Here is a 23,246-nt window from a genome sequence, read left to right on the forward strand (position 1 = left end):
AGAGGAGTAAGCTGAGTTTCTTTGTTAGGCAACCAGATCCAGTTACGACACAAAACTGTTTAAGCATTTTGCCTGAATATTATAACTTTTCAACCTAATGCCGACTTCGTATAAGAAATTATCAATCACAGCGAAATAAATATGAACTTATGAATATAAGTTCCGATAAATCGACGGGTTTATCGATAATCGATAAATCGACGGGGTTCCGATAAATCAGCTGCATATTTACAGTTGCTTAACTTTACCTTTCCTGATTGATGATGGCTTAATCCTTGTTACACAGAAAAAGATTTAATGACTATTACGGCTTAAGCTGCAAAGCCTTCGTTTGAAAGATCCCTTCCGAACTACAGACATGCCAGCGCTATTGAATTTGACTGATATTACGTATAAATTTCGTATTTATTTTATGGGAAGAAAACTCTTATCTAAAACCAGCAATTTTGAAGGGAAAAAGTAATTCTCTAAGCGTTCTAATGAGCACAATTTGCAGCAGTACTCATCTAGAACCCTTTAGCAGAGACCTAAGTAATTAACCACTGCTTACACTTAACTGATGCCATCTTCATGACGCTTTGAAAAAGAATGTCCACATAAAAGTTTTTTTTTTCGTCAAAGAAATGATCCTAGTCTTGATCCTAACTTTTCTGTTCGTAGTATCACTTTTGAAATAAAGGGATATTGCCATCAAATGTTATCACCCTGTATTATTTTTAATGAAAGAATATGGCAAATATTAAAAACAGTTATGGCAACACTTAATATTCTATCGGAATTTCTAAAGATGCGCTACGTTTTAATATTTTGCTATTTTGTGTATGAATGGGACATAAAGTGATTGAAGGTCAAGTTAAAAAGACAAAAAGTTAATATAATGTGGGATGGCATCGTTCATTATAATCAGATGACGCGACAAGCTGTGAGAATAAATCTTTTACTTTTCCGATGAGGAAGCCAGACGATTCCGCCATTAAGACGATGACGCGATTAAAAGATGTTTGAATGTAAAGGCTATTCCTTCTCTTCATCTGTAAATAATCTCATCTATTTCCTTCTACGTATGTAATTACTTTGTAGTTTGTAGCAACTATTCATGTTTCATTAAATATTCAAGATTTACATAAATCGGACTAGTTTATTAGCCCCTAGACAGCCACCTAAGAAGTAAGTTTACAAACATCATATTCTTAGACAGTAAGTACCGATTCTACGATAATAAACATACAAGAGAGGCTGTGTATGTGATCTTACGAAGAAACTTGAATACTGACATGACGAATTGAGAAAACACTGAAAAATATAATAGCAACACTTAACACTGTAACGGAATTCAAAACATACGTTGCTTTTAAAATGTTTTGAATTTTGATGTTAAACTTTATGTACTATAAATGTGAAGAAAGTGATATTTAACAGTAAAGTGTTAGCAGGAGCGATTAGTAAGAGCAGACTGGTAAACTTCGAACTAAGCGAGCACGTAAACAAACCCTTCACAAAACTTGTGGTACGGCTTTAAAATCTGAATTATTTCAAATTTTGTTTCACTTTTCTGTTTTTTTTTTTTTTTTTTTTTTTTTTAATGAAAAATAACTGCATACGTTCCAAAATGAACTTTAGTAAAAGCGTTCGTCTTTCGTACACACAGTGCGGTGGAACAGATTTTCCTTTTAGGGAGGTGCTATTTTTCCTAGTTTTCTTTAAACATCATTTTTATTTCTTTTTAACTTAACTAATTGGTTAAAATCTCACCTGAGAATTATTCTTGAATTGGCTGTCGTCGCTCTTTCCGTGCTTCCTTTGATAATCGTGCAGTCCTTCCAGAAGATCGACCACCGGTTCTCCTTCCGCAATATGGAAACGGTCCCTCATGTTCCAAAGATACAGCTTCAACTCTTGCATCAGGAGGCCCACTTCCGTGATCAAATATCCCATTCGTAGGCTTTCAAACTGAAGTAAAAGAGGATAAAAATAAAAGACAGGTTTGAAGACACGAAAAAGAATTTCTTGCATTTAAAATTCGGATGGGTTCAGGACATCTATTTCTTTTCTAAAATTTTACTCCCGAGGAGGCGGATTTTTCTTCGTGTAAAATTTGAATAGGGTTTGAGAGAATTTATCATTTTTTCATTTTAACTGCATTTATTCTAATGGTGTTGTATTCTTGTGCTGTATTTTGCAAGAATGAATTGTTAAAAGTGGAAACACATTACCAACAAGAAAAGGAATGGAGAAACAACATTTTTATCGCAGTCGAGTTAAGTGCGTAATAACTTTAGTGATTTGTTTGAAAAATAAGTTATTATACGAGCTACCTGAAAAGTAGTCTTTATTATGCTTGACGAGAGACGAAAGCTACTGCTTCGAATTACAAAACCCTGATTTTAAAAATACATCCCGACAACAGAAAAGTAATACCTTTTAAAGTTGCATTTGTATCCATCGTGAATGCTATGAAATGCTCTTAAAGATTAAAAGCGGTACTATAAAACTTGGGCTTCTGAATTTTTTGAACGTAAAGTTTTATAATCATTCTTAGATTGAGGACTTCATTCTTCCAGATCCTTTTAAAAAATTGTTGGTGATAAAAGGGCAAATTCAGTTACTTATAGTACAAGTTTGTTTTTCTTCTTACAAGCGTAATTCTTTCACTCTACTAAGACATGAAAATAAAGAATTCATTTTTTATTTCAATTAGGCCTCGAGCTTTCAATATTTTTTTATTAGACGTAATTTGGAATAATGTAATTAACAATTCTTTTTTTTTTTACCCTTTTACTTCACATAAATGTTCTTTGCCTTCTATCAATGACCAAGCATTTAAGTTCATTCGGCATATTAAGATTAGATTGAATAAATGGATTACTATAAATCAATATATAGTTTGTTAGGAAGAGTTCAGATGTGGTAAAACCTCTATTGTCATAATCATAAGTCGTAAAAGGCATTAGTTTCATTCACAGCTGTGGAAACCAGATCTATGCTGTACATACGTGAATATACAGCGAATACAGCGTAATTGTTGAGAGGATGTCAGTTCATATTTATTTTGCTACGACTGACTGGTTCATAAACCAGGTTAGCAAAAAGTCCAACAGTTAGGACATTTAGGTTAAATCTTTGTGTCATTTTCCTTGGTGTATTACGACACCAAGGAAAATGACACAAAGATTGCTTAACAGGTTAACTAGTTGCTTAACAAGTGCAGTTTGGTTAACGTAAATTGAGACAGCTATAGCGTCATCTGAACGCTCCACTACTCTAGAATAAGCTAGCTCTGTTCGGATGGTGGTATAAATGTCATAGAGGATTAGTCATAAGGCATAAAATGCGGGAGTTCCGTTCACACCTGGCAAAGCCCCTAAAACCAGTTTTTGTGACGTTGTAAGATCTGGTTACCTAGCAACGCAGCTCGGTTTAAACCAGTTATGACATTCATACCCTCGTCTGAACGGAGCCTTCAAAGGCGACATTTCCCTCTTCTGGCTTGTCCTGTAACCATCGTAACATCTTCTGTGGAAGGTGGTCGGGCGCTTTAAATTTTCCTCCCACTTCGTTTCAGTTTAGCGTTTTCCGATTCTCCGTTGAATGAAACTTACGCAGTAAAATGTAAAATTATTTTGGCAAAAAGGTATTCTTGAGTGATTTTATACAGAAAAAAATATAATTAAAATGTTTGTCCTTTTTATTTGTGCATGAATACATTTATAATTTAACATATGTAATGAAAATGGAAAAACAAACCGGAAAGGAAATAACTGAAATAATTGTGATATTACAAATTAAAAAATGTTGCTAATAATTTCAAAAATTAATTTGAAAATTTTATACCAAAATACAGTGTGACGTAGTTCACAAATTGAGCTTAAAATAAATATAAAATATTTTTTTAAATTTTAGTTACAGTCTCAAAAGAGGTGGGGAAAACATTTGCTGTTCGATTTGTAGATATTTGTTATTATGGTAACCTGAGAAAGCAGTAAGGATCGTGAAGCGCCTATTGACAGCTTATAGAACTACCTGATTAAGGGAAGGAGTAACATTTGTAGAAGACATTCTAAGGAAAGCTAGTTTGTATTCTGACAATTATTTCTAAATTTTATAACAAGTAGTTTTGCATTAAATTCTGTTCTATTCTTCTAGACTAGTTACAACATTTGCTCAGACCAGCAATTTTAGACAAACTGAATAACAAAGGGCATAATTTAATAATAGACTTAATTTTTCTGTTTGGTATGGTTAGTTACAGAAGATTCGATTTTGTAGACGTACTAGGATGTATCTGTACTTAATCGAATTCTTAGAATTAGGCAATTCAATTTATAAATTCTGCAACAGAAGAAAAAGATTTAGTTCACATTATCATTTTAGGCTTATAAAAATCATCAGGCACATAAAGTTCTGTTTGATTTTAAATTTCAGTTTTTTTTTTCTTTTACTTTAATTGTTGAAAAACGTTTTATTATCATGGTGGTTACCAGTTAGTAATTAAGTCAAGTTTTCAGTTAGATCACACAAGATGGCCACTTTACTTATTAAGAAAACCACAAAATACCTATGGAGCCAGTCTTTCGAGATTTGAGTTCTGGTCGAACTACCGGTGATTAACTTAGTCACTGGTTTAGCATTTTTATACATTAAAAAACATCTGTTGTGATAAATATACTATATTCATCAAAAGCGATTATAAAGGGGGTGTTTACACATTTTTATAATGTTTTTGGGGCCGTTTAATTAAAGTTTAAAATGCTAAGAGTATTTTTTGAAATTGTAGAGACATTAGGTATTTTTGGAATCAGGCAAAATGAAAAATGAGCAAACGCCTTTTTCGGGAATCCAACCACGGACATCTGGAATACCGGCCCAGTGTGCAGACCACCACACCACGAAGGCACGCTAAAAAAGCGGGAGAAATACCTTATATAATCCCCTTTTTAAAGGGCGATTGGGGGTCTTTAGGGGACCCAATCGCCAAATCCTGGTTGTGGAGAATCCTAATCCACTACACTTTTAGTTCGAGCACCCCTCTAGTGACATTAGGTATTTTTGGAAGCAGGCAAGATGAAAAATCAGCAACGCCTTCGCCGGGAATCGAACCGCGGATCTCTCAATTACGCGCTGAGTGTGCTGATCACCAAACCACAAAGAAACGTTAGGAAACTGGGAGAAATACCTTATAAAATATTCGGTTTGATAGCTTTTTTTTTCTAGACTAAAGCCTGCATCGTGATTTCCTTGATAAAATGGATGTTAGTAAAATTTACAGGGGTATTGATTTCTATGCGTGTTCCACTACTTTCCAGAATCTATCAATCGTGGTGGGTTTGCACTTAAAAAGAGCTCTTTTTCAAGACATCGGAGACACAATAGTCCATGGCTGAAACGTTAGGGCACTTCACAAGAATACGTTGAAAAGGTATATATGCTATACTTGTGTATGTCTTCATTTTTTTCAAGAAATGCAATATTTCGAAGTATGACTTGTTGCTTCCTCTTAATAAAGTTTCACTCTCTAAAAGTGATTGGGAATAAGGAATACTATTTTTTCTATAAATAACGGATGTAAAACTTTCTCTTGATAATTGATTTACCATTTTATCACACTCTTCTTATTTTTAATTTTGGACTGTAAGAGAATCCTGCAACAATCAAAACGCCTTACTGAAACCTTTTTCGCTTTGACGGAACCAGGTTCATACATTTTTTCCTCTTCCTTTTCGATAATAAATAGATCTTCATTTATTGCAGTCACTTAGTCATCCATGCCTCATCAAGGGTCACAATGTATCCCCTACTAAATAGTTTTCTTACAAGCTTCTACAAATTGTTCTGCGTTGAGCCACATGCCTCCGCAAAACATGGGGAATGTTATATTTTTTTAGCTTTTTTAAGTTGTAAACATTGGTTTCTCGTTTTACTTATTGTTGCTACAAAAGACTTTGAAACCAATTACTTCTTCCGCGGATTTTCGCTTGTTACCAACGATTTAGTTTTTAGAAAGATACGAAACAGTACATATCTTTTTCGCGTATTCGTTCGGAAACTTTTTCCGTGTAGAAGTAATACTTGACGGTTTTTCCCTTTCCGATTAATAATGTTGCTTATTTTTCACTTAGAAATCTGGAAATCATGTATTTCACAATTTTGTTTGGTTATGGAATATGAATATTTCTCCTCAGAAAGCACAAAAATATATTCTTCAATCGGTAGCTTGTTTATATGCAACATTTTAAAGAAAGAATAAATTTAATAGAGCGGACGATATTTCTCATTTCAAGCAATACATTTTTATTATTATTTTTAATTCCGACATTTCATTCTAAATTAATTTTTGTTCTTGAACATTTGCCTTTTTTAGTTCGCCTGTTAGGTGCTCGAGGCTGTTGCCAACGGCAGGCGTAATCTTGCGCTCCTTGCCAAGAGGAATTTCGTGGGCTTAGGCTGAGTACGTCAGACAAGTGAGCATAAGTAACAACAGCTAATTTAAGTTTGCTTTTCTAACTAATTTTAAATTTTGCAGCGGAACGTGTCTCTTTCGAAAATAGTTCTTGATGTATTTATATCTGTTACAGGTACTATTTATCTTTCACACGTTACGAAACGCATAATAGCATTTCAAAACACTCAGCTTCTTTAAAATTCTCAAAGGAGCTAAAAAATTATTTGCAAAACTTCTTTATTTTCATATTACGATTCTTTCTTAAATCGTACTGTATGAAAAGGTTTTTCAGTTTGTGTTTTGTTTGAATATAATTTGCAAACCATCCCTTCCTTCTTATAATTAGTTATGTTTCAATTACGATATCTGTTCCAGATATGTATCGCCTTTCAACTTTATGTAGTATGGAAAAGGTGTGAACATGATCTTAAAAAATCTATCGATCACATTCTTTAATTTCTTTTTAAAAATGAAAAACAGCATTGATAGGTGAATTCAATATCTTTAAAACTTTTCGATTTTCAGTTTCTTCTAGTGTTTAAAGTGACGTGGCAAGATCTTGATTTTTGTACGTTTCGTTCAAGATGCAGGAAAAGGCACGCTCAAAATGCGCGTAGCTCGTTTCATTATGAGACATAATTAAAATCAAACTCAAATCAAACCTTAAATGCACATTACTGTCTACAATTCATTATGCTCTCTTCAGGACTATTCACAGGCATTTACAACTAAAAGAGCTCCGAGGAAACATTTTAATTAGTAAAGTAACAAATTGGGCTCAATGATTTGACCCGAGGCTTTCGCAAATTCACAAGATTAGAGAAATGGTGTTTAATTTTCTAGTAAATGCTCATAATTAAGAATGTTTCAACTTACAAGTAACATGCAGACATCTTAATTAAAATGTATACAGTATTTAACTGAAAATTTAACGATAACATTGTGAACGGGTAATTAATTTTTGAAGAAGTATTATCGCAGGATAATTAGAAATGACAGCTATTTTCAGCAAATAAAACTATTCACCGGAAGGTAACTGAATTGGGGAACGTAATAGGAATCATTGTATGTAAAATGATTTTGCTTTGGGAGTCATTATTTTTTTTAACATTATATATAAGGCTTATGCATAATATTAAATTTATGAATGAATTATCTATAAGAGGTATTTAATGTCATGGGTTAAAATATTAATTTAAATCATTTCATTTAAATCATCACTTATTTGATACATTTCAGAAAAGAAATTATATTTTAGTATTTTAGTAAACTTTATAAGTATAGCTCATATAACTGTACATGGAGTTTTATAGCATATATAGTTGAAAGATGACATATACGTGGAACAGATTTAACATTTTGAAGCACGAGTAAAACGATTTTATAACAGTTGTACTGAATTATTAAACAGAACTTAGAAACATGAAGCTTTAAATTTAGTTTTACATTATGTTTTCCTGTATGAAGGATAAATATCACGTATTTGATGAAATCTTTTCTAACAATGTTTCAGTTGTTAAACGGCTAATACATGGAAAGAATAAGACCGCTGAACACTGAGAGTTCGAATCTCTGTTAATGAGTTAGCTGCGAGATGTTTCCATAGTTTATTCATCGTGATGAGTCAGTTTCATTTAAAAAGTTCTAAAAGTGTCCTCCGCGAAGGTATTCCTTCTTTTAAGCAGACAGCCATACTGTAACATTACCAGGGAAAAATAATCCATGTTTTAGAAAGTTTTCTTCGAAGGCATGACTTCTCGCAAGCAAGATAATACTTGCAAGTTTCACTGTCATACGTAATTCAACAAATAAACAAAGGAAAAAAAAGAATGCCCTATGTTATCAGTAGTAAACCACGATCTTGCTAGGTGTTCCCATCAACGAAACTCAGATTTCTGGGTCGGAGTCCTACCTCAGGCTAACAAGTTGTATGATAAACGTAGCATGCAAAATAACGTAAAAGCATAATAGAATTTCACAGAGCAATTGCTTGTAGTAAAACGATAGCAAATTGTTCGTAATAAAAGCTATTCGAGAAAAAGCATGTTCATCAATTTCGAAGCTTGTGTATAATGCACCGATGGAGAAGAGGGAGGGTTGGGATGGGTCAAATAGTACACGTGATTAGAAGCTTAACGATTGGCTGAAAGTAAGGAAAGAAAGGAAAGCAAGAGAAAACTACAGGATTTCCAGTTTTTCTCTGACATTACCTCTGGTTTAAAATCACAAATTTTAAATTAGACCAGACAGGCAATTCGGCATAGTGTAATGTTTTTGACTGATTTGCAGTCTCTGAAACGTAGTTTTAGGTACAAAACCTCAGACGGGACAGGCATAAGTAATAATTGGGAGTAACATAGCTTTGTAGATGAGTAACTTGTTGTCAAGGGATAAAACCGAGTTCTGGTGAATTAAGAGGTTGAAGGGTAGCTTTACAAGTTATCCGCGATCATTGTGCGAGCCTGAGGCTATAAGGCGGCATCACCTAAGCCACCGGCATCTGAAATCACGTGACACTTGTAAGTGACGTCGCAGAAACTCTTCATTACCACAAAAGGAAATTTTGGGAAAGTACTGTCTTTGCCACAAAATAAAAAGGAAACTTTGTAAAAACGTTGCGTCATTCAAAGACATTTACTTCACTTCCGTATATCACGTGATTAAATATGGCGGGGGAGTAATGTCACTAAAGAATGTCACATGATCCAAGATCGAAATTTGAAACAAATGACCAAAAATGTTATTTATTGTTTCGCTACTACGGAAGTATCATTCACTTGCCTTGCAATTGTTGCCGCTCAGAGAAGCACACTTAGTTTGGCGTATATATTTTCAGAGGTTTGTTTAGTTGGTTACTTGATCATGAGAAAGCACATTAGGGCTACCTAAGGGAAGGGATGCCTTTGTGGAGGGCTTTCGGGCTTGAATACAAGTTACACATTGGAAAAACCACGAAAACGCCGATATAACCAGCCTGTTCGTCGAACCTAAGCGGGAGCTGCCAGTATTCAGCTATTTTATCACTCCGCCGCTGGTAGGTCGATATTTTCAGAAAATTTTCTTTTTTTCAGGAGCAGATGGAAAAGAAAAAGATTTTGCAGAAATGTTTTTGCTTCTGAAGAAGAGGACACTGTATTTAATCACACTCAAAATCGATACCGTTATTTAAAATCTACCCAAACTTAGGTTACGTTTTAGCGTAGAAATAAATGGTTGACTAAAACTGAAAGCAAGCTGTTTGACGTCTAAATGCATTACTTAGCGACATTTTTCTGTTACATGGCAATTTTTCTAACCTATTTCAGGAGTTTTTAACCAGAAGAGGTATCACGGGGGACGAATGTGGTCAGACATTTGTTTAGCTGTATTCAGTTTTAATTTATGATTATGAGAAATTACTTTTACTCAACTTTTGGAATTTAGGAATTTTCTGTACTTTTTGTTGTTTAATTTATAAAACACGTTAGCGCTAATTTAAATTTACGAATTTTCGAGAATATTAAGAATTTTTTTCACTTTATTACATATGTAATTTATTATTATATGGAGTATATTCTATCATTTACATTTGGCAAGTTATATATTCGTAAATAACGTGTTGCTATTCTACAGGTTGTATTTCCGAGACATGCGTAATTCTTAGTTTAATCTGAAAAATTATTTCATTTTATTAAAATATTCAGAAACGGATTTTATAAAATTCGAAATTTTAGCATCTTACTCTTGTGCTAAACAGCTAGTAAAAATTTTTAAAATATTTGTATTTTGGTATCACGTTCAGATGCATGTTATGAAACTGTTAAATTATGATAGGCTTGGGAATAGTCTGTCTTTAAATCCGAAAATTTATGTAACCTCTCTTGTTTAAATGTTTAATGCGAAATTATTTGCTGGTTTAAAAAGGGGGATACAAAAATTGAACTGCCGCTTCTTTGCAATTAGTAAAATTTACATGAGGAATATAAGATCAGTGAAGTTTAAATATCAAGTAATAATAAGGTAATGTGATAGATAATGTGATAATACACATAATGTGAAATATAAATGTATGTAAAACTATACATTTGCAATGGGTTATGTGAAACTATATGTACACTGTAAAACTATATGTACTATATGTAAAACTATATGTACACTTTGCAAATGTAAAACTACAGTTTATGGGTTTTGTAAAACTAAAGTTTATTAATTATGTAAAACTATAGTGTCGTAAATATGTTAAATATTGATTTACACCACTTATTTTTATTTAGTTACTATCATTTACTTGTATTTATTTAAATGATTTAGTATTTAATTATATTTAAATTTAATATGGTATGAAATTTAGCATGCAGATCAGTATTAGAACTTAGTTTAGATAAATTAACCGTATTATTTAGAGGCGATTGAAAACGCCATCTGAAGGATAACTGTCAATTCAGTAACTTTGAACCGACTATTCCTGATTTAAATTTATTTGCGTATAATGCCAAAATTTTTACAAATCTGTATTGTCTAGCTAGAAATTTGTATTTAAAATTAAAATTTGGAAGGAGAGTGAATATATTTTTAAACTACGTATCTTACAATTTTAACAGTTAGGTTTATTAACTTGCCTTTGAAAAAAATTAAGAACCATATTTTATGTCTATGAGAGAAGATGTATATTTTCGTAAGAATTTAATTTTTTTAAATTTCTTCTTTTACGGAAGGAGAGCAAAGATTTGAGCCTACATTGCATGTAATTTTAATCTTAGGGAAAGAAAAACATAAAGCTGTCAGATTTATTAAGACATTTTTACAATAAACTTTTGTGTTGGATGCAATGGAAATTCGTATTATTATCCTCATTAACTGAATGATATTATTCATAAATTATTCTGTAAATAATGAAAGTTCACTTGGATTATAAGCCTTTTTACATGCTTTCAACTTTCTTGATTCATGTGAAACGCCAACTAGAATTTAGTAAAATTAAATCAAGGCTCACAATATTTCTAATGTTCAGAAAGCTATTTTATCTTTTGAAATGAGTTGCTTATATTTTCTGTTTATAGATAAACGCAAATTTTGATTTGTGTTTGCAAAGGTATGGATTCAACTGGTAATCTTTAATGTGGTTCATATATTTAATGTGCACCAGAGCTACGTCCTTATCTCATGAAAATTATGATTTATCTGAAAAGGTATTTATGCGAGCATTGGGAACTGAGAACGGATGTTTGAAGATAAGAAAATATTTATAACAGCGAAAAATTTGAAAAGCAATCTGTTTTCTAAAATTTGTAGAGGAGAAAGAACCTAGGACGCTTTTCTTATTTAAGTAATCCAGAAAGAACTTGACTGTGAACGAACTTAAACACATACGTCCATGTGGTTGTAAATGATATCTGCGGTTTAATAAACATCCTTTAATACTAGAAATTTCATTTCTGTACTTGTGTAACCTGCATTGCCTGGAATAAAGAATAAACTAATGCTCCATACTAGAAAATGTTGGATTATTTTATGTAAGGATTGCAAGTATGAAAGAGATTTACTCAGTTTTTCCAAAGTTGCCACGGATGCAATTCAAAAGTTTCTAAGGAGTTTTTATATTCCCCCATGCATGCTATCAGGATATAGGTTTTTAGTATGTTCAGCCGGTAGGCGGAAAATACGTGGTCCTAATCCCGGCGAGATAATAATTGGGTTATATTTTTTCTCCAAAAATCTAATCATCTGAATATGTTCTGAACTTTTCTTTCCGTACATAATTCTATGGCTTGCAGCTGAAATAGATTTCTAAATTTCTAAAATTACATTTTCCCGTAGTTACAAACGACAGTCGTAGTTACAAACTTTAAAGTCTTATGTGGGATTTTGAACCTGATGCCTATGACGTGGTAGTCAGCCTTCCATAAATACCATACCATATGGAACATAGATGGCATAATTTAGATGAAATAGATATAATTCCATGACATTACATCAATTACGCCACTGTAAATGTTGTAAAGTGTGTATTTATTTATTGCTAATTTGGTTTTTATATGCGTTTTCACAGTGCTACGTATTGTTTTCATTTATATGTATTTGGAATAGATTGTGCAACAATTTTCCGCCTGCCGGCTGAACATACTAAAAACCTATATCCTGATAGCATGCATGGGGGAATATAAAAACTCCTTAGAAACTTTTGTATCATGTTTTGCGGTCCTAAGGGCGAAAGCAAATTCATTGACATAGTTATCCCAGCTTTTATGAAAATTTTTAACATAACTACGGATAATTTTCACTATATTTCTATTGACCCGTTCCGCTATATTTGATTGCGGCCGATACGGGACCATTTTTAAATGACGTATGCCCAGTTTTTGGCACATGTCTTCAAATACATTACTTACAAATTGAGGACCATTATCCGATATAACTTTTAGGGGCGCCCCGTATTTTAAAATATATTTATTTAAAATAGAATCAGTAACTAATTTCGCGGAGGCTCGTTTTAAGGGAACAATTTCGGACCACTTACTAAAATGATCAACCATAACAAGGAGATAGCGACTTTTATTTAACTGACTTTTTGGGAAAGGGCCCAATAAATCGATGCCGATTATTTCATTTGGAAATTCGGATTTAATACTATTTAGAAACCCGGCCGGGCGGAAATTAATATAATTAACTGCTTGACATGTTGGGCAGGACTGGACATACGCCCTTGTTAACTTTTGCAGTTCAGGAAAATAGACTGCCTCGCGTACGCGTTGGATAGTTTTTCGAATACCAGCATGAGAAGCTAAAGGGCTGTCATGGAGCTCCTGCAGGATATTTAATCTAAGACTAGCTGGGATAACAGGTCGAAATTCGTTGTTGGAATTCGTAGTTTTTGTATAGAATAATAGACCATCTATTAGTTCGTAATGGGCCGCCCTATTTCTTATCGCCACAATATCTTGGTGGCTAAAATTTTCAGGATCCTTTAAATACTCATAAATGCTTCCAAACTCAGGATCCTTACCCAGTTCTGTTATTACAGTTTCTCGGGAATTTATTGTACATGCTGTGAGCATTTCCACCTTTGCGGTATTACCTTGTTCATCTATTTTAATTCTTGATAGGTCATCTGCTACGATATTTTCCTTTCCGGGGTATGCTTGATTACCAGATTATATTCTTGTAGCTTGAGTGCCCATCTTATTAACCTTGGGGATAAGTTTTTCCCTGAGTACAATCTAGTTACCGCCGCATGATCAGAGTACACTGTTATTGGCACCTTTCCAAAATAGACTCGGAACTTTTGCACTGCTAACAGAACTGCAAGTGCCTCTCTCTCGGTCGCGGAATAGTTTCTTTGTGTTTGATTTAAAGTTCGGCTAAAAAATGCCACGGGCTGCTGATTTTGCGAAAGTACCGCTCCTACCGCATAATCCAAAGCATCCGCTGAAATTTCTAAATTCTCATCCTTTTCAGGAAATTTCAACACAGGGGCTTGCGTTAATGCTTGTTTTAATTTTTCGAATGCACTATTGGCTTCGGCCGTCCACGAGAATCTTGCCTTTTTCCTTTTTAATTTTAACAATGGTTCAGCGATAGCTGCAAAATCTTTTATAAAGGACCTATAATATGAACAAAGTCCTAGAAAAGAAGAGAGCTTCTTTGCCGTGTTTGGAGTCGGATACTTTTGTACAGCGATTATTTTTGATTCGTCTGTCTCTATTCCTTTCTGAGATATTTTGTAACCTAAATATTTTAATTCAGGGGCTGCAAATTTGCACTTTTCGACATTAACTTTTAGACCGGCCTCATTTAATAAAGAAAACACCTGTCTTAAATCCTGTACATGTTGGTCGAGATTATCACTTGTAATAATGATATCGTCTAAATAGATAAATGTGGACTTTCCAAGAACAGGTCTTAACAGAATGTCCATACCTCGCTGAAATGTTGCCTGCGCCCCTGAAAGGCCAAACGGCATACGCAAAAATGCATAAGTGCCAGACTTGGTTATAAAAGCAGTCTTAGGCACGTCCTCAGGCCTAACCCCTATTTGAAAATAACCAGTCGTTAAGTCTAAAGTCGTCATATATTTGGTGGATGTTATGTTCCTTAGTATTTCTTCAATAATAGGTAACGGATATACCGGATATTTAGTTATGGAGTTTAATTTACGGTAATCAATCGCGAATCTCCACCTTTTTGAATGTGTCAAAGGATAGTCATTATTTTTCTTACATAAAACCACCGGGCAAGCATAACTACTTGAGATGGGCGTTATGATCTTTTTACGTAGCATATCGGTGATATGCCATTCTATAATTTTTTCCTTATTCTTATCATACCGGTATGCTTTGTGGCGAACTGGCATTGAATCTCCGGTGTCAATACTATGGTTAGTAACCTGAGTAAATCCTGGAATATCACTAAATAACGAAGCAAATTCACTTACCACTTGTCGGATTCTTCCTTGCTCGTCATTAGGCAGGTGGTCAAGATTTAACATCGGCGGTTCAGCCTTTTCTGCACGAACTGGTTTCATTGTCAGCTTAAGGGACGCTTCATTAAAATCCAGCGTTGCTTGTGCTTCTGAAAGAAAATCTATTCCTAAGATTATATGTGCTTGCAGATTCTTTACTATAAAAAACATCACCTTTACTTGTTCGTCCTTGATACGGACATACAGCGGTACTTTACCTATACACTTACATTTTTCTCCTTGCGCCGCTAACACTGTCGTATTATCCGAATTATATATGCGGTATTTCCGAAAATACTTCCTAAAAAATTCTTCTGCCACACAGGAACACTGCGCGCCTGTATCCAGGAGTGCGGTGGCTGGGATATTATTCACCAACACTTCAATCTTCGGAAGAGTCAAATTTTTCACCATTACTGTATTTAACTTGAAGGAAGAGGGGTTTTCTTGGCCTTAGGATTTCCGCACCCTCTCGTCAGCAGAAATCCGTTTTAGTTTAAATTATTTTTCATTTCCGTGCTTTCCTTCTTTTTCCACTGGCCTTGAGACTTTTTTCCTGGATTGCTATTGAACTGTCGACGTTCGTCGGCTGTTTTTGAATGCTCGGGTTTCCTTGCCCACTGATTCGCTTTGCTTCCGTAGCCGTGTGCTTGAGTTTGCTGTAGTCTTGGCGCACCAAATTGGTTTCGCTGTTGATATTGGCGTCTTCTTTCAACGTCCGCCGTTCTTCTACTTTCAAACTGGATTGCTAGCTCAAATAACTTTTCCAGTGTAGTCGGATTTCTCAATTCAATAAAGTCTTGCACTTGGGGCAGTAACCTCGGCAAAATCACTTGAATTATCTCAGGATCCGGACGGTTTCCATACAAGAGTTTGAAGACGTGAATTTTTCTTAAAATAAAGCTTGAGAGGTTTTCGATTCTTTGTTGATATATACTAAAAAGTTCCGTTTCTAATTTCGCACGATCCCTTACAACAGGGAAGGCTTTTACTAGGCCAGTCTTGAAATTTTCGTAAGTATAGGTGGGACTTCCTGCTTGACCCAAGAGACTTCTGCCTATACATTTGAACCAGTTAAGCGCTTGGCCCCTCAAAGCGCTGGTAGCTAAGGTAACTTTCTGAAACTCGTGCACGGGGTAGAGCATGAAGTGGTCATCCAATTTTCCCAAAAAACTGGTTACCGGTGAGTTTCCATTAAATGTTGCTTCTGGTTTCATCGAAGCGCGCATGGTCTGGACGATGTAACCAAATCCTTCCAGGGCGGCAGCTGGCATTTCTGAATTCTGAGCCGCTTCTGCAGGCAGGACAGGTTCTTCTTGAAACTCGGCCATGGTTATTCTTCTTCGTTGGGCGCCACTATCAGGTTCAATGTTCCGTCTTACCTTCTTCGGGAACATGCAAGTACCTGACTCGGAAGAGCTTACTAAAGCTATGTTCAAAACTGTGGGAAGTAAACAGGATACACAAGAAGGGTATACAAAACCCTTTATTTTTCTCTATTTACAATAACTTCCGTACTTCGGAATACACAGACCCACTACTTGGGGTCTAACGTAAAAATATAAAAGATAAAACTAAACTCTAATTTAACTTTAAAATGATAAACGTGGAAGATTGGCCTTGTATTAACAGGAAGCCGTATGTAGTACAGAGAACTGTGAACACTACAATGCGTTTAAAAATTATCAAGAGGATTAAAACCTCTGGCCTGGACGGCAACCAGCAACTGAGTAAAACTTCTAAGGTAAGCGGCCTGCTTCGACTAACTGCTTCCTCTCTCCCTCTTGGCAAAAAGCCATAACTTAAATACTTGGCGTTCGCCAGACAAACTTTGCATAAATACTTTAATGCTTATAATTCCGGCCGGAAGTAGAAAATAAGAAGTGATAGTAAAGATTTAAAATAAAATAAACGTTAGTAAAACTTAAGATCCTTACAGTTTGTCACTTGTTACTATTCTTTTCTTAGTTTCTTATTTTTATTTTACCGCCGAGTCGGCGTAGTTTGTGAGCGTCAAGAGCACGCATTTGTAATTTCTAAAGTTGAATAAAAAGGGATTTAACCCTTCTCAAGACTTTGGTCTATTTCCAGTTCTCAGCAGTCACCACTTTGTTGCGTGCAGGTTGCAAGCGCGCAACTTTTGAAGGTTGGAAGCGCGCAAGGTTTTGAACTGCTTTTTGCTTTGTATGTATTCCATTTACACTCATGTCCATAAATTAAGGATAATGCAAAATCAGGCAAAGGAAGAGTTAGAAGCAAAACAAATTTGACTTACTTGTAAATTTTATTTATTAAACAAAAGGTAAAGAGCAAAAAAAGATGCTATATGTTTGATATTATTAAAAAAATTAATGATTTTTTCTCCCTGAAGCAAATTACAAAAAACACCTATTTACAAAAAACCAATATTACATGGTTGGTATGATTGTTAATACATTGTATGTCTCCCAGACGATGCAATACAGTCCGTACAACGTCTAGGCATGCTGAGTATCAAATTATTGATCTGATCTTGGGGGATATTACACCACTCAAAAAGCAATGCTCTCCAAAGTTCCGGTAGACATGTAGGAGGAGGATGACGGGCTGCAACTAGTCGGCCAAGCATGTCCCACACGTACTCTACTGGATTCATGTCCGGTGAGAATGCTGGCCAGTCCATACGGGGGATATCCTCCGATTGAAGGCATTCGCTTACGATGTTTGCGCGGTGAGGACGGGCGTTGTCATCCATAAACACAAATTGTGCGCCCATGGCGCCCCGAGACAAGCGTACATGTTGTTCCAGAATGACGCCCCGATAGATTTGGCTTGTCATGGTTCCAATTTGAACATGCAGGTCAGTTCTGGAACCCAGAATAATTCCACTCCAAACGAGCACTCCTGCACCACCGTAACGGTGTCTTTCAATGATGTTTTCTTGGTAGTAACGGGTACCTGGAGCTCTCCATATGAACGTCCGGCGAGAAATAAGACTGCAAGCTAAACCTGGACTCGTCGGAAAACATCACACAAGCCCACTGTTGCGGTGTCCACAATGCATACTCTCTACTCCAGGCTAACCGCAGGCGACAGTGAGTTGCAGTAAGTGGAACGCATCTGACAGGTCTACGAGCATATAGACCAATTTGCCCTAAGCATTTGCACACGGTCTGCCTTGAAATTGTCGTACCAGTGGCTGAAGAGAGCTGAAGAGACAGGTCTGAAGCTGTGCTCCGCCTGTTTCTTTTGGCAGTAACTGCCAAATACCGGTCCTCATTCGGCGTTGTAACTCTGCGGCGACCTGTGCTGTAACGTCTACTCACATAACCATCATCTTGGAATCGTTGCCAAAGCCTGGAGATGACACTCTGGGCAATTCGAAGTTCGTCTGATACTTCCAGTTGGGTACGCCCGCATTACAGACTGCTGATAATTCTACCACGTAAAAAATCATCCAAATACGTCCTTTGTGTCATAACTATTCGGTTATTGCAATGAAATGCTTATAAAGCGCCTGCGAACAGTTTTACTTCTTTGTCTGTATTCCTTATATATCACTCTCTTACACTCTCGTCATTGTGACGTACCATCGGTGTCATCTGGTTACTTCCTGAAATTTGCATATGATTCTTGAAGATGTGTGTAGTGATTTTACACGTGATATATTTATTTTAGAGTTCGATTTCCGCGTGACTCCGAATTATCCTTAATTTATGGACATGAGTGTATATTGAACTGAATATGGGATGGCTTTTAAACATACTTCTTATTTATTTTGTGTATATATCTATATCTATCTATGCTTGAAACTGCTTGATTGTAACAAAAAAGGGGGTGCATAAGCAGTCCAATATACAAAATTTGAAAGTTTTACAGCCAACGCTTAGGAGTTACGCGATATATATACGAACCTACGTACCTACAGGCGACGCGAAAAAAAAAAAACATTTGGAATCCATTGTAAATACATTTTATAATCCGTTTTAAAATAAGAGTCCTCTGATCTGTCAGCACGTATAGATGGGAGGCAATCAAAATGGATGTTTCTGTTGAAATATGATACCTGAAAATTTTCGCTATAACAATACTTCCTTTACTTCGTACAAGGAAATAAAAGGTAATAATTCTTCGTAAAAATTCATTATAATTATATTCTAAGAAACCATAATACAGGGTGTTTACAAATGAATATCTGGGTTTTAGCGCTTTTTAGTATTTATTAAGTAAAGCTTAAAATTATAATTAATACATGAAAGAGGAACTCAAACAGTTCTGTTTGCTAGTATGCGCATGCGCCAGAACTGGCACATGCGCGTACAATAATAGCAAAAATGGCGACTAGTGAACGCTGGTGAACACAAACCTTTTTATGTTCTGCAGTTGCAGAGATCGAATCTGTAGTTACTGTGCAACGTACGTTCCGGATTAAGTTAAAATATGATCCCTGAAATGATGTAGCATCCGTAGATGGTATAATCAGTTTGAAAATACCGTCTGCCTTTGCAAAGGGATTGGGATTAGGATTATTCAATTATGGCAAAGCACACGAGGGCTCTCTGCCTAAAGGGAGGGATGCCTTCGTGGTGGACTTTCTAAGGGAAACTGGCTCGTATACAAGTTACACATGGGGAAAACCATGAAAACGCCCATGCAGGCAGCCCGTTCGCGGGATTCGAACCTCGGACCGAACTAGCAGTGTTCAGCGTCTTTGCCGCTCGGCCGCTGGTGGGCCCCTTTGCAAAGGGAAGAGTACAGGACGACCAAGTGTTAGTGAAGAGTGTATTGAGTTCATAAAGGAACGTGTGAGTTAGTTCATCAAAAATCGTGTGTATGTACTCCCTGCACTCCCAGCTGACCTACCTGACCTAAGAAGAAACAGGACTGAGGCAGCTGTTGCAACAATTATACCACAAACACTAATCAACGTTTGGGAAGAACTGGGCTATCGACTTGATGTGTGCCGTGTGACGAAAGGTGCTCACATTGAACACTTGTAAGCTTATACGAATAACTGTTTGAGTTGCTTTTTCATTTCATGTACTAATTATAGTTTTAAATTTTACATAATAAATACTAAAAATGCGATACTACAACTCCGATATTCATTCAGAATCACCTTGCATACTGAGTACCTCAAAACACCCGCTTTGAAATGCGATTTGTTTGAATGCGAAAAGTTTTGTTTGGTATATGAAATTTGTTTACAAGACGACTCGAAACGCCCTACCCTTGACTACGCGCCCTAAACTAATGATTCATGACTGAGCGCCCTACACTTGCTTCCCATTTTTGAAACAAAGCCACGACTTCTCACGAGCGTAAGTACATCTTCTCCTGGTATTCACAAAATAACCTATGCCATAACTATGACTTTGCAAATGAAATCTTGCTGTTTCGCTTAAATATTTTGTAAAGTTTTTAACAATGAGTTGCATGAGCAATAGGGTGCTGTCTATGATTGTGAAAAATAAAGGTGTTATTAAATTGGCTAACATCGCGAAGGTGGTGAAATCGATTACCAAACAGAGAATAGAGACGTTACAGTACTTTGAAAAATTGCTTTTCATATGGACATCAGAAAAAAACATTTATGTACAGTATCATGTGCAGTGCTTCATTTATGGACAGTATGTACAGGGTAGTCATAAAAATCTTCCCTTATATATGAATTGATAGTGACCTATCCGCTCAACCCATGGATGTAAAATTTCAGATATTGTTAGCTGAAGGTATGCGTTGGGGATTGCGATGATTTAAAATAACAGAGATCTCATAGTTGCTCTTACAGTGAAACAACTTTAAATTTTTGAAAAGCAGCACCCACGTTTGCCCTGCACAAATTGATTAGCGCACTAAAATACCAAAAATATCGTTGGAATGATATACGTATGAGGTAAACTTCCGGGGTCAAACATTTGCAAAGAAGAGCATTATAAAGATTAATTACAACACAAGAGAAAATAGGAAAAAAAAAACTTTTTCTGGAATTAAAAGTTTTCCGCGTACCACGTTTCAAGATAGCATCATCTCCCGTAACTTTGCAGTTTCGTGGCCTCCGTGTTCCCGTGACCATACGCCGAGGGATTTGTGATTGTCTTAAATATAAACTGTAGGATATTAAATCCATGAGATTTGTTAGAGTGAAAGATGATATAAAAAGCCATAATAGTTTTACAGATTTATCTTGCATACGCTCGTCATTATTATCAACAATTTTCCGCATGCAATGCGATATCGTTTGAAAGGAGGGCAAGTTGAAAACTGTTAATTCCAGTAAAAGGTTTTTTCATTCTGTCTTGTGTTGTCACTGGCCCCTCAAAATGCTTTGAGAGTGTTTTATGCCAACATTTTTCGTCATACGTGTATCTTTTCAACGCCATTTATGGTTTATCTATGTGGTTATCAATTTGCGCAGGGAGAATGTGGGTGCTGGTATTCGAAAATTTTGATATTTTTTCACTGCAACCGTAACTATGAGAGCTCTGTTGTTTTAAATATCGAGCACATGCCTTCAAATAACAGCATCTGAAACTCAATTCCGATTGGATGAGCAAATAGCTTGTTAAGGGGTTCTTATATCGGGACGGTTTTTATGACCACCCTGTATTTCCTCCGCTGCGTTTGCATTTTAGTATTAAATAGTGTTATAGTAATAACAATAGGCTATTAGGGTCAAAACGGTCTTTTGTGGTGTTTTACTATATACGACGGATTCCTTTTTAAGTTGTTGCCACAATATATTATCGCCCTGTCTTATATTTGAATAAATAAAATAATGAAGATTCTGCATGAATGTAAACACATTTCTCGCATTGGGAAAAAACGAAGGTAGCTAGAGCCATCAAATTCTGAATAACGTAATGTTCCACCCGAACATGGGAAATGTACGCCAGAATTTTGAATATGGAATTTGTTTTATTACCTATTTCATATTTTGTAAAAGTTTAACGAATTTTTGATTAATAAAACGATTTCAAGGCGAGCAATGGCAACACAGTACGGAAAAAAATTATCTCTAGCGCGAGAGACAGCCTATCGGAAATTCTAAAAATATGCTCTTTTTAAGTATTTTGTGATAGTGCTGTTAAATCGAATTTTATGTGGTTTAAGTGCAAAATGCATGGTATTTAATAAACAAGGGTAACATACAAAACGTTAAAAAAATCTCTTTGGGCGTAATATAAAACCTGAAAGCTTTCAGAATTTTTTTCTCTCTATTTCTTATTGGCATATTTCGTTTGGATACGTCCAAGGATATGAAACTGATTAATGGCGTATACCAAGGTACCACTGACAATCTGTTTTTGAATAAATTAATTCAGAAGAAGCAAAAGACATGTTCATTTTCAGAAAAAGTTTTTGGAAATTCCACATAGAGTAAGCCAGTGCATTATTAGAATATTTTATGTAGAAACTATTACATTCTGCAACTTTTAATACATTTCTCAACACCTTGAAACGTCTATAATATATACCAACCATCTATAAATACAGGACGAAATCTTTACATTACTTATGAATTGATTACTTACATTACTTATGAATTGATTACTATTAATCCTGAATCTTATTTAGCAAGTAATGCATGGAATGTTATTACTTGCTAAATAAGATTCAGAAGACTCTCAGTTTCAGAGATTATTAAGTACCCAATAATTTTCACCGTCGTTACTAACATTTATGTCTTATGCAAATGGAGTAACTGGAGAAAATTAAGGTATTTAAAACCTTGCCAAAGAATGTTTCTAACAGTAAATTATAGGATACATTACGATAATTAACTTCTTAAATAATGGGAAACAAATCTTTCAGCATAAAGTTTTACTTCAGTGTGATTTATGAAATAGTAAATGAAGGGACTGAAATTATGATTAACCGAAAGAGCACATTAAATATTTTAAGCTCAAAATCTCACAACAGTCTTTTAAAAATACGGAAATTCGTTGCGAAATTAGAAAGGCAAATATAATTGCTAAGGGAAATACTAGAAAAGCTAGTTTTCAGCTGCCTTTAGTGCCATCAAAGTGCGTTCCTAGAGCAATTTGGAAAAATTAATTACCTAACATGGTCTATTATCTGACAAATAGCTTGATAACTAGGAATAAGACAAAGTGTTTGATGTTTGCACATTTTTAGAGCAATTTCGATACAGAAATAAAAGAAACAAATTTTTTATAATAATAATTTAGGGCAACAGCTTATTATTTAAAATGAGAAATATCATCTGCTTCTTTTAAATTTATTCTTCTTTCAAAACTTTGCATGTAAACAAGCTGTGGATTGAAGGATATGCTTTTGCGCTTTCTGAAAAGATCTCGCTTATAAACAAACTGAGGAATACGTTTTTGCGCTTTTCCAAGAGAAATATTCCTATTCGATGATTCATAA

At 35.2% G+C, this 23,246-nt stretch overlaps 1 protein-coding gene across 2 annotated transcripts in view; it reads right to left on the reverse strand.

The window, feature by feature from the left end:
* LOC118187321 (uncharacterized) overlaps positions 1 to 23,246 on the reverse strand; it is a 1,290,260-nt gene that overhangs the window by 134,859 nt on the left and 1,132,155 nt on the right. For both annotated transcript variants that reach the window (XM_085824924.1, XM_085824923.1), the window contains exon 14: positions 1,753 to 1,950. In XM_085824924.1, the coding sequence (XP_085681050.1) occupies positions 1,753 to 1,950 (198 nt within the window). The remainder of the gene's footprint in view (positions 1 to 1,752; positions 1,951 to 23,246) is intronic.

Source organism: Stegodyphus dumicola, chromosome 10, assembly GCF_044657685.1.
Source record: "Stegodyphus dumicola isolate Sdum_Otavi_A_Nest chromosome 10, ASM4465768v1".
Classification (NCBI taxonomy): domain Eukaryota; kingdom Metazoa; phylum Arthropoda; class Arachnida; order Araneae; family Eresidae; genus Stegodyphus; species Stegodyphus dumicola.